Genomic DNA, 12,852 nt, shown 5'->3' with positions numbered 1-12,852 from the left:
TGTCTTCTGCATCTCGGAGAGAGTGTCATAGTTGACGTGACCGAACCGCTCATGCCATAATTTGGATCTTCCATGGTCTCCGTGCACCAACAGAGTGTTGAGCCGATATAGCCCATGCTCCTCGAAACCTTGAGCCACCACCTGTCTGTTTGCCTTGGATGTGAGAGGGACCTTGCCGTTGTCGAATAATACCGACATATTGTGCTTGTCCATCTGGTTGACAGGCAATAGGTTCTTGCCAAATTCGGTACATACAGTACACCGGAAATCAACTCCTCATTTCCTGCAGTCGTAATGAATGGAATACTACCGACACCCTTCATAGGGCATGACCGGTTATCCCTAACAGTGACCTTGGAATCGGGATGCGTACCTTCCATGGTTTTGAACCACTCCTTCCTGTTGGACATGTGCTTTGAAGCTCCACTGTCCACATACCAACCTTCCTCTCCTTCACTGACTGCATAAGCAGAGCAGTACTCAGTGATGATGAAGAGAGCGTCGGTCTTTGGCTCCTCCTTGGACTTGGACTCCTCCTTCTTGAGGTTCGCCTTCTTCTTGCGGCACTCTTTAGCGGAATGACCAAGCTTCTTACAGTAGAAGCACTTCATCTGCCTCTTTTTCTCTTCATCCTCGGTCTTGTTTTTGTTTTTGGAGTCTTTGAACTTGCCCTTGCCGGGCTTGTTCCTTGCCATGAGAACCTTCTCGTCCGATTGCGTAAACAATTTTTCCCGAGCCTCTTCGTGCAATAGTAAAGGCCCAAGCTCCTCGAAGGTGAGAGGCTTGGTCCTCTGTCCTGCAGTGACTATAGTCACGAAACTCTTAAAACTTTGAGGTAGCTTGTGTAGATCAACAGTGCCAGTTGACTTGAATCTACCTTCTAACCAACTGCTGCGAGCTGGTTCCTTACCATCTTGACTTTTGTTAGATGGTCATGAACATTGTCTGCCTCAGTCATGTCCAGATTGTATAGTTGGTGTTAGAGCATCAGAATCCGAGATGTATTGTCCGTTTCATACAAATCCTTCATGATAGCCCACGCCTTTACAGACGTCTTGGCTATCTGAACGTGCGGAAGAACAGAGTACGCCTTGGTAATGATTAATGCTAGGGAGTGGGCATCTCTCTCTTCCCAATTCTCAAGCTCTTCACCATCCACTGAAATGAGAATCTTCCCCTTGTTGTCTAACAAGTCTTCCGGTTTTGCCTCCACCCCGTTGTTAGCTTCCACAACTTCCGGGCCACAAGATGGCTCCGGATTTTCATTTTCCAGATTGGGTAGTTCGACCCGTCCAGCTTCCCTGACTCTCCGAAGTTCGGGATTGTGAATGAGAGGAATCTGGAGGAGGAGGAAGGAAGAGAAGGGGCTGAAGAGACAACAGTAGAATCTTTGTCCTCCATCCTTGCTGTGATAAAGAACAGTAAAGTGAATTTACAGCGGAGAACTTGACCATGCAGCAAACCTGAGTGTCGATTGGAGTCGCCTTCTAGCAGAGGTACTCTGATCTAGAGCTGTGAACCTAGCTCTGATACCATGTTGGAAATAGAGGATAGAATCACTCACACTCACTTCCTATCTAGCTAATACAACACTCAGAAAAAACTGAAAGAGAGAGAGGACAGAAACTCAGATATATTCCTCCACGAAAGTGGGTAAACAAAAGCTCAAGGATGAGTGTGTACAAACAGCCCGAGATGCTGTCAATGATGCTGAGCCTATTCCTGTCCCTGTGCGCTTGCCTGTGTGCAAGGCAGTCTGTGCAGGTGATGATGAATGAAGGGGGGAATGGGGGCTTTTTATAGGAGGGGCTAGGCCCCCTCAAACTGGCTGACCAGGGAGTCGGCTCCCTGCCCAATGCACCGACCTGCCAGCCCACCAACCGACCAGACTGGTCGGCCTTTGCTGGCTGATCAGGCTGGCTTGGGCCAAGCCTATATAAGGGCCCATAAGCCCTGCTTATGGGCTGCTGTTGTAGCTCCCAACGCCGCCCGTGTGCAGGTCCAGGAGGCACCTAGGATGCTGCACCATCTTCTTGCTGCAGCGCGGGTTACCTGCCAGGTAGGTCTGCTGCCTTTTACCTTCCCCTACCCCCTATGGTAAGAAGAAGTAATTATACTTGAGTGGGTGGTTATATGGTTATAATGGTAATGTTTTAGCAGCACAATAGGCTCCCTTTTGTTCTGTTTGAATGTCAATGCAGGTAATGCGATAAAGTGTGAATATTTGGGCCCAACTGAACATTTTTGAGAGAGCTTCAATTTTGTGGAATATGTCGTTTAATCACGTCCACTTTAATATGATATATGTGAATGCTTGTGCAGTGTCAGTTGCAGACTTCTTGAAGTTGGCACCAGTGGAGTCTATATATCTTCCTGTCCCAATCAACTTCATTTTTATTGGATTTGAGGGCACGGGAAACCAAGGTGAGTTGTTTATCAGAATCATTCCTTGTAGGACACAAGGATAAAGGGGAAACAGAGTTGAAGTCTTAAACTAGTCTACATGTAACAGACATGATATGCCCTAAAAATTCTTGTTCAAGAAAAAATGCATGGTGTATAAATATATACATTTTTGGGCAAAAAAAGGGTTTTTTCAATATGTTTATGAAAGCGATACATGCTTCTGTCATACATCTGGCCGAGCCAGCAAAAAGAAGAAAGTATATACATCCCTGAGGTAGTACCACAAGAATTCAGCAAACCAGGCCTGTCAAAATAACAGTCATAAGAGTTGACATGAGAGCTATCATAGGAAATATTGTATGTTTGATGTTCACCATGTGTCTCGTGCTAATGATCCTGGACTTCCTTCCAGAGTTGTGAGAGCTGGTCATTGAAATTCTGTATTTCCTGCATCAATTCCTGGACTTCCTTCTGGAGTTGTGAGAGCTGGTCGTTGAAATTCTGTATTTACTGCATCAACCTTTTTTTTTCCTGCTTAGCCAATGCAGAAAATGTCCTTTAGTGTTAATGCTTATATTATTAAATTGCATACTGTTTCTAGATTTCTAGATGCAGAAAAAGTTTCACGGGCATCTGCAGCCTGTGGACCTGCTGGCTATTGCCAGCACAGCAGCCACACAGGGCTGCCATGTCAGCAGCTGCGCAGGGAGCCACGTGGACTACCACACAGACAGCAAGTGCAGCCTCGTGCCACGTCAGCAGCAGCGCAGCTGCCACATCAGCAGGTCGGCGGCACCACATCAGCAGCTTGGGGACTGCCACGTGGCAGTCAGGGGTTCCAGCAGCCCCAACCTCAGTCGGTTCAGTTGGAGCAGGGCAGGAAGCTGGTCGGTGGGATTACCAGCCTGGTTGGCCATTTCTGGGGCCCAAGGGGGATATGAAAGTTGGTCCTCATTTCTCATCCTCTCCTTCAGTGCTTAGCTTTCAGCCAATCAGCAGTCTACAGGCCTGGATCAGGGGCAGGAAAGGTGCAGCAGTCCAGCAGCCTCTTCCAGCCCCTCCTCAGTTAGTTCTCAGCGTGGGTCAGTCTGATACAGCAGCAGATAGGGACTGCATCACAGCAGCCCTCAGTTCTAGATCAACAGTGAGGGTTTCCCCTCTATACAATATAGTTTCCTTTCCTTTTGTAGTGAGGATTTTATCCCTTCATACAGTTCTTGTTCTTTCATTGTATTCAGCCCTTTGGGCAGACAGATGTACAGTTATTTATTCCCTCTTCAGAGGCTCCTTTTATATTCCTCCCTTAGAGTCTCACACTCACGCCACAGCTCCATGTGTTAGTTTATATTTCATCTCAGTTAATTGTGAGTAGAGAGAGAGAGAGTGAGTTAGGCTTTCTCCCTGCTACACTGGTATCAGAGCTTCAGATTTGCTTTCCTGAGATAAGGAGGTGCAGTTTAGTGACAGCCCCACAGTTTTATGGTAAAGGCAAGATCTGGAAAGGACACCATGAGTCCTAGTGGCACGTCCAACACTGGTGGAGAGGTAGGATCCGCTTCTCAAGCCTCACCACAACAGAACCTGGCCACAGAGGCCCTGATGACAGTTTTTGCTATGATGGCCATGATTGTTTTAGGGTTGTACAAACACCCTAAAGATGAAGAAAGAGAAAGAGAGACATTTATAAAGAGAGAGACACAAATATGCCAAATGTTGTCATTCTCATTACTCATTCCTTTATACATGAGAGAAACACGAATCCAAAGCTACATAATCCCAAAAATGAGATAGGGAGTTGGAACGGTAAAGGTCTACACCCCTTCACATCTTTGAAGGAACATGTAGCAAGCTATCTCTAGGAACGGAAAGGAAAGATTGCAAGCTTAATGGAAATGAACTCAAATGGAAGTAGGCAATAGCAATAAACCAAAATACTCACATGTAGATAGCTTGATGTTGACTGATATATAAAGACTCAAGACAAGTATAACACTATATAGTGTGAGCCTCTAGACTCTAGAAAGTCACAATGCATATGGGATAATATTATCCCATATGACATGTGGCACTGTCTAGGACTCACTAGACTATAAAGTAAGTCCTAGGGACCTAGGACACACAAATACACTCACTTTGACTTCATATTCTATCACCACAATGTAAATATCCTAAGTCAAAGTACAGTTGACCATTTATTTGATCATAATTAAAGAGTTTTATTTGTGTTAATTATGGTCAAAGAGTTATTTTAATGGTCAAAGAATTGACTACGGTCAAAGATACTTGACTCTGGTCAAGTAAACCTGACCTCGGTCAGGGAGACTTGGTTTATTACCAAGAGGGTTAACTACGGTTAACCACAGAACTACAAAGCTGACTACGGTCAGAGTGTTGACTTCGGTCAACGAGACTTGGCATGCACCAAGAGGGTTAACCATGATTAACCAAGATGTGCCAACTTTGGTTGGAGAGTTGTGTCAACTTCGGTTGGAGAGACTTGGCTATAATTAAGGCGCCTCGACCCTTGGTCAAAGCCCCTTTAATTATGATCAAGAGCATTGACTTCGGTTAACGCGAGAATAAATAAATAAATAAATATATTGATTATATTTGTTATGTGTGCACGTGTGTTCAGTGGGGACGCCCACCATGACTAGAACTAGTCCACAATGTGTTGTTTGCATGCAAAGCGCTAACAATTAATGGGTGCCATGGTGGTGCGCTTTAATTAATTGTTGCAGGTACTAGGAAGAGTTATTTTCCTAAGCGCTACGGGAGCCTAATCAGAGTCTGGGAGGCGGTTCGTGTGACCAAGTGCTTCGAAGACTCCATAGTTGCCCTTAGTGGCATGTAATTAGGAAAGTAGTGTAGAAATTGACAAGTGGCTTGTTGCCAAGAAGGGGAGCCTGAGAGCTCATGTAATGATTCATTCATTCACGTTTGGATTTTCATGTATGAACAGCTCTACGCTGAACTATGTACTCCATCTTCTCTCAAGTAATAAAATCTTTCGGGGGGGTCAAGCCCGACTGTTGCCCTGGGCCCTAGTGTCTCTGTTGAGAGAGGGAGAGTAATTGGGAGTATCCTTGCTGTATTTTTACGAGGGAACGGTTTCATTGGTATCAGAGCAAGGCATGAATTGCCTTCTATGGCAATCACGATCAGAGAAAATAATTCCTGCGTGACGATGGAAAAATGACCAAGGGCTTTGCTCATAGTCTGACTGACAATATACTTGTAGGTTGACGAGAATGAGGAAGAGCAGAGAGGCTCCATTGATTTGGGCCTTGGGTTTCTGTGTGAAGGAAGTAACGATACTGGCGAAGCATTTGCAGAGGTATTTGCGTAGCACGAATAGAGATAACGGACGCCTTCACACAGGTGCATATGGCGATAGTGCGACGGATTCGATGGGATTCGTGACGGACGTGATGGCGACTCCAAGGGTCTGTGCTCTCCGTGCTTCGAGGTAGATCCAAGAGGCGCCTAATGGAAGAATTGAAGTGCAAAGGTTGATCACGCTGGCCACACCTTCACGCGGATGCTTGGTGAAGGCGCGACGCGCGACGTCGTGAGAGAATCTGTCGCCCGTCTTCAGCTAAGGTCTCACACCTTAGGTGACGTGGCTTTCGTGACGTGGCATTCGCGTGTACTGCGCTGACGTGGCGCTTAGCCAGGCAGCATATGATGTGGCAGGTCAGCAGATGACATGGCGCACACAGATGTGGATGCTGACGTGGCAGCACATGCAGGATGATCTGGCAAGACACGTGGCAAGCTGATGTGGCAAACCAGTGGTTAAATTAACTCTGGTCAGAGGTCTAGTTAACTTGACCCAACCAGACCAGTCTGGTTACTGTAACCAGACTGTGACCAGTCCAGTTAGTCCAGTTGCAAACTAACCAGACCAAAACCAGTCAGTCTGGTTAGAGTAACCAGTCGGTTACCCATCTGGTTACTATCTCCAAAAAAAAAAAAAGGAAGACAGTTGCAGAGACTGTTTCCGCCAGCAGATTTCACCTACCTGTCAGACTTTTACTGTCAGAAAAGCAGCAGAAAAGCAGATAAATGAAAGATTTGCACAAGTCAAGGGATGCATGCCTTTGTGCTCAGAAAAAGGGAATCAGATGCATACTCAGTGCTTTTTGCAGCAGCCAGAAAAAGGGCAATATAGTAGTTGATGCCTTGACAACTTTGTGGGTATATACCTTGAGTTGACAGCCCAGCACTGGCATAAGTTGTGAATGCAAGACACCTCTTGTTGAGGTAATTTTTCCCTTTGAAAAGCAAAGACAGCGTGCATCAGTTGCATACACAGTGTGTGTGAGAAACTTGCAGATCTCAGATGAGTTGTAAGAAAATGGCTCAATCACCTATCCAATGGGATTCACAAGATAGGGATGCACATCCAAGACAGAGAACTGTGCAACAAACTCAGCAAGAATTTGAGCAGATGGTACGCACTCGTATACAAGAGATGGAAAATCTCAGAAAGGATCCAAGGGCTCAGCATTTGTTTCAAGCAAAAGCTATGCCTAATGCAGCATATGACATGCCAATGCCAGAGGCACACTCTCTTGTACAGCCAGAGAAAGAGAGATCTCATAGGGGACGGTCTCATAGCAGGAAGAGATCGAGGCGTCATCACCGATCTCCGAGTCCTTCACCGTCTACCTCGAGCCCGACTTCTGTATCTTCTTCTTTATCAGATAAACCATCCAGGAATAGAAGAAAACACAAGAAGTCTAGAAAGAGAAAGTCTTCCAGAGAGACCAAGGAATTCAAAGAGGGAGGTAAATCTGTCAAGTTTATGACCTACAATGGACAATATGGTCATACAGACAAAGCATTGCAGTTCATCAGGCAGTTTGATGCTGCATTTGGTACAGAAAAGTCTTTAGAATTCTCCAAATTAAGAATGGTCGTTTACCCTTGACAGCGACAGCTAGTGCATGGTGGAGTGCACAGACCACAGATGGGTCAGCCCCAAAGAAGTGGAAGGACTTCAAGAAAGCCTTCTACCAGCAGTTTATGCCTAAACAGTTTAGAGATCATGTTCTTCAAGATTGGGACAGTTTGCATATGGATGCAGGAGATACAGTGGATGTGTACAACCAAAAGTTTTGGGATGCTTATTTGCAGGTTGCACCTTTCAAAAAGATCTCCAAAGGAACCCAAATGAGAAAGTACAGAGCAGGTCTCAATCCAAGAATCCATGCAATAGTGAATGCTTTGGGGGCAAAGAACATTTAAGACCTTATGCATTCAGCTTCAGTAGCTAGTCTTGTGCCGTTACAAGATCCATCTACAGTACTATCCTTGCATGCAGGACGTGCTGAAAGAAAGAAAACTGATTTTTCAAAATCAGAAAAGAAAGAGTACCCCAAGGTTGAAAAGAAAGGGTTTCAGCCTCAGAAGCCGAGGGGTACTCTGTTTTCAAAGACATATAAAGGCAAATCCCATTCATTCCTGAGCAGATAGCTGAATTCCGCAGAGATGGGAAATGCTTTAAGTGTGGGAAAGAGGGGCATGTGGCTGCCCAGTGCCCAGAAAAGCCTTCAACTTTGAAGGGAAAAGAGGTAGAGAAGCCACGGGGACCGCAAAAGCCGATGGCAGAAGGAATTCTTGACATACTGGGTCATGTTTTAAACCCAGAAGAACGAGAATTGCTGCTATCATGGGGCAAAGTTAGAGACCAACAAGCGCTGATTTTATTTGATCTAGGGGCTACTGATAACTTCATATCAGAGGACCTAGCCCTGAGGCTGGGAATAAAGACGGAGGAGTTGGGCAGGGCTTTGGATGCCATTCAGATGTTCTGTGGAAACCCTGTGCCAGTCACTCCCTTGATAGGGAAGCTGCGTCTTCATATACAGAGTTATGTGGATCAAGAAGACTTATTCATTTCTCCACTGAAACATCATGATGTAGTCTTGGGTATGCCTTGGTTTCATCGCAAGGCAGTGAAGTTGACTCTTCCTGAAAGAGTGCTGGAGTTTGTACATAGGGGCAAAGAATATCGTGTGGTTGCTAGGAATAGAGGGGAAACTATTCCCATTGTATCAAATAGTTCTGTTGGAAAAGAAATAAAGTCTGCAGTTTCAGCTTACATGATTTTTGTAAAAGAGAGAGATGTGGAAATGTATGTTGAAACAAGTGAGGCAGATCAGAATAAATTTGAGTTTATTGAAAATTTTAAAGATTGTTTTTTTGACGCTTTGCCAGGGGAGCTACCCCCTGAGAGACGTGAGGATCATGGCATAGAACTCATTCCTGGAAGCGAGCCACCCAATAGGCCTCCATACAGAGTTAGTGCAACTCAGCGAGAAGAGATTATGACTCAGGTGCAGGACTTGTTATCCAAGGGGTTGATTCAGCCGAGTTCTTCTCCTTTTTGTTCCCCTGTACTGCTAGTACAGAAGAAAGATGGTTCATTCCGTATGTGCGTCGATTACCGCGCACTGAACAAAATGACCATCAAGAATAGATTCCCTATTTTGCGCATTGATGATGTGCTGGATCAGTTAAATGGAGCTTCAGTTTTCAGCAGGATAGACTTAAAGAGTGGCTATCACCAAGTGAGGATACAGCCTCAGGATGTGCACAAGACAACGTTCCGCACTACTTTTGGGTGGTATGAATATCTGGTGATGCCTTTTGGATTGACCAATGCCCCAGCTACCTTCAATAGGATGATGGATCGTATCTTCCGACCCTACAGACAGTTCACTGGTACCTTCTTCATTGACATAATTGTCTTTTCTAAGTCCGAAGAAGAGCACAAGGAACATCTTGCTATAGTGTTTCAAGAGCTGAGAAATCATCAGCTCTATGCAAACAGCAAGAAAAGTGAATTCTTCCTGGAAGAAATCCATTATCTGGGGCATATAATATCCAAGAAAGGGATACAGATGGATCCAGCAAAGATCTGTGCCATTCAGGAATGGCCAGAGCTGAAAACTGTGCATGAAGTTCGAAGTTTCCTAGGCTTGTGTTCTTACTACAGAAGGTTTATTTGGCATTTTGCGGATATAGCCGCTCCACTCCACGATCTTACTAAGAAAAATGCAGCTTTCAGATGGGGAATTCCTCAAAAGACAGCGTTCACCACACTCAAGGAGAGGCTGACTACAGAGCCAATCTTAATCGTTCCAGATTTATATCAACCATTTGATGTGGATTGTGATGCTTGTGGGGAATGTGTTGGGGCTGCATTGCATCAGAATGGTCATGTAGTGGCTCATCAATACACGGAAGCATTATCTTTTGGGTGCAGATTTTACTGTTAAAACAGATCACCAATGTCTGAGATACTTTCTAACTCAGATAAAACTTTCCGAGAAGCATATGAAATGGGCAAATATGCTGTCAATGTATCATTTTCAGATTCTCCATACCCCAGGAATTCGGAACAGAGTGGTAGATGCCTTGTCCTGAAGACCCCAGGTCAATAATGTGACTATTGCTTATCATCAGGACCTGGAAGGCATGAGGGAGCAATATGCTAATGATGCAGATTTTGGTGAGATTTTACAGCAAATGCAAGAGGGGCAATCCACCAGTCACTATTCCTTGAAAGATGGGTATCTAATGAAAGATGATTGCCTATGCATCACCCAGGAGATGAGGAAAAAGATTTTGGAGGAATGCCATGCACCTCCCTATGCTGGACACAGAGGAATTACAGCAACAACTCTAGCACTAGAGAGGTATTTCTTTTGGCCAAGGATGCGGAAAGATATACATTAGTTTGTTACTGAATGCCTTACGTGTCAGAAAGTGAAGTATGATAGACGGAAGGCACCTGGTCTACTTATGCCTCTTCCCGTGCCTCAGGCACGATGGGAAAGTATTACAATGGACTTTATTTTTGATTTGCCAAGATCAAAGTGAGGGAATGATGGGATTTGGACTATCATTGATAGATTCAGCAAGCAAGCTCATTTCATTCCGGTTGGCAAAACCAAAAAGGCAGATCATATGGCTAAGCTTTTCATGGCACAGATCTTTAAGCATCATGGTATGCCTAAGTCCATTGTTAGTGATCGAGATCCCAGAATGACCAGTCTATTCTGGAGAGCTTTATTTGATAACATGGGCACGAATCTGAATTTTTAATTAAAGGACAATTAGTTGTATATCAATGTCAAGAAGAGTAGTTTTTCTTGGATGAGGTACATTATTTGGGGTACATCATCACTTTGACAGGTGTTTTCCTTGACCCAGCCAAGGATGAAAGATATAGTGGAGTGAGAGATGCCTACAACATCTTAGGAGCTTCGGATGTTTATGGGCATTTGCAAGGCATACAAGAAGCATATTAAGGAATTGGCCAAATTTGTGGTCCCTATCACCAATCTTTATAGTGAGTGAAGGCCAAGAAACAACCCATCACCTTTACTTCCTTCGCCCCAGTTGAAGGAGCAGTTACAACGCTTTCTTACCTTGCATTGGCACAATGGGATCAACCCTTTGATGTGTGGACTGATGCCAATGATTATGCTATTGGAGCAATCTTGGAGTAGAATGACCACTAGTTGCATTCGATGGGCGCAAGTTGATTCCAACTGAGACTAGATACTCAGTTTATGACAAGGTGTTGTGTGCTGTCATCCATGCCTTAAGAATATGGAAACATTTGTTATATGGACAAAATTTCACTGTTTGCACAGATTATGAGGCCTTGCGGTGGGTTTAGACCATGCTAGCCGCTCAGTGGTCAGACCGCTTGACTTGATAGAGCCAGGCTTTCCAGTAGTTTGGCGGCATGATTGATTATCAGCCCGGGTCAGAGAATGTCGTGGTGGATGCTCTTAGTAGACGGGGAATGGTCACTTCTAGTTGCGTAATGCAGGAGTCGTCTCTAGCAGAGATGTGGAATCAGCACCATCCTGATATAAATTTTTAGGTGCAAAAGTCATGCTTGATGATTGGCCCGACGATTATGCTATATATGATGGTTGGTTATTCTTCAGAGGACGCCTTTGTGTGTTGCCCACATTCCGTGCTACATTGTCCCTGATATGCACGATTCCACAGCAGGTGGATACAGAGGGCTTGTAGGTTTTGTTTTGCCTTGTTTTGAGAGATGGCTTTGCTGTGTGAGGCACTGGTACTAGGTACACCATGTGCCTAACCATTGGTGATAGGTTTAGCAAATTTGTCATGCTTATTCCATGCAAGGGTACCATCGACGCACATGACACAGCTCGTCTGTTTCTCAGATGGTGGCATCCCACGAGTCGCATGCCCCGTATCATTGTATCAGACACGGATTCCAAATTCACCAATCAGTTTAAGAGAGCCCCGTTCCGCAACTTTGGTACACTTAGCTTCTTCAGCAGTTTTCCATCTGCAGTTAGATGGGCAGGCAGAAGTCTACAACTAGCTTGTCGATGCTCAGTCCCATTGGGAGTAGTACTTACCACTAGTTCAAGGGATCCTGAAAGACACCCATTCCTCTAGTGTGGGTAGGACTCCCTATGAAGCAACATTCAGCAAGAAATTCAAGTCTCTTCTCATTAGGACATCCGAGAAGGTATACGAGGCGGATCGCGTCATAGAGACCTATGAGCACATCATGGAGTCAGTGAAGGACCGCATTGCCAAAGTATAGGAGGCCTAGCAGACGCAAGTCAACAAGCACCGGCATGATGTGGGTTACAAGGAAGGGCAGCGGGTCTATTTGCGGATCATAGAGAAGCACCTTAAGCAGATTGGGAGAAGTCTCTCTCATCGAAGCTTAGGCCCCCTTACAATAAGCAAAGTTGTAAATAATGTGGCCATGAAGTTGTAGTTACATTTGACATGGACCATGCATCCAGTTTCCCATGTGTTGTGGCTCAAACCATATGGGGTTCCGGCACTAGAAGCATTTCTAAATGTGGAGCAGCCCGTGAAACCGGCCTTCAATAAACAAAAGGGCAGTGATCTTCTTCTACTCAGTCATAAACTACATAAATAGCCACAATGCAAGCTTCAGTCACTTCAACCACTTAGCAAAACTTAGGGGAGGCTGGAATGCCCGTGCTCAATGAAAATAGTACATAGTGCACCAAATGAAAACAGTACACTGGCCCCAAATGCCTTGGCATCCCTTATAGTATTTATTTAATGCTTCTGAATGGAAATGCTTTACAACAGGGGTTCACCCCTGCACTGTCCCTCTCTACAAATCCTCTACTTGTCTTCAGGGCGTCTAATCCAAGTGCACCACTAGAATTCCAACTGGCAAGGCATACTCAGGCATCCACTTCTGATCTGACCCAACTGTGATGCATTTAGGCATCCATACCACTGGCAAACTGAGCTCAAGGGAGCCTCAAGGCTATCACATGCATCCACACTGCTCTTAGGCCTACCATAGGAACACCCTTGCCTCTGGGTGCTTGCTAGAAAGGACTGCAAACAACACGCATGCACCGCAAAAAGCTGCAAAGCAAGAAA

The 12,852-nt window shown here is 45.0% G+C and overlaps 1 protein-coding gene across 1 annotated transcript in view; it reads left to right on the top strand.

Moving 5' to 3' along the window:
• The window catches only part of LOC147879547 (uncharacterized), a 150,500-nt gene that overhangs the window by 14,310 nt on the left and 123,338 nt on the right, over nucleotides 1–12,852 (top strand). Inside the window, exon 5 of the mRNA XM_087371536.1 lies at nucleotides 2,323–2,424. Within this exon, the coding sequence (XP_087227662.1) occupies nucleotides 2,323–2,424 (102 nt within the window). The remainder of the gene's footprint in view (nucleotides 1–2,322; nucleotides 2,425–12,852) is intronic.

This window comes from Dipteris shenzhenensis, chromosome 33, assembly GCF_047967505.1.
Source record: "Dipteris shenzhenensis isolate YYH24624 ecotype China chromosome 33, Dip_SZ_1.0, whole genome shotgun sequence".
NCBI classification, from domain to species: domain Eukaryota; kingdom Viridiplantae; phylum Streptophyta; class Polypodiopsida; order Gleicheniales; family Dipteridaceae; genus Dipteris; species Dipteris shenzhenensis.
Note: the sequence above shows the minus strand (reverse complement) of the source record. Positions and strands in the feature narration are given on the sequence as shown.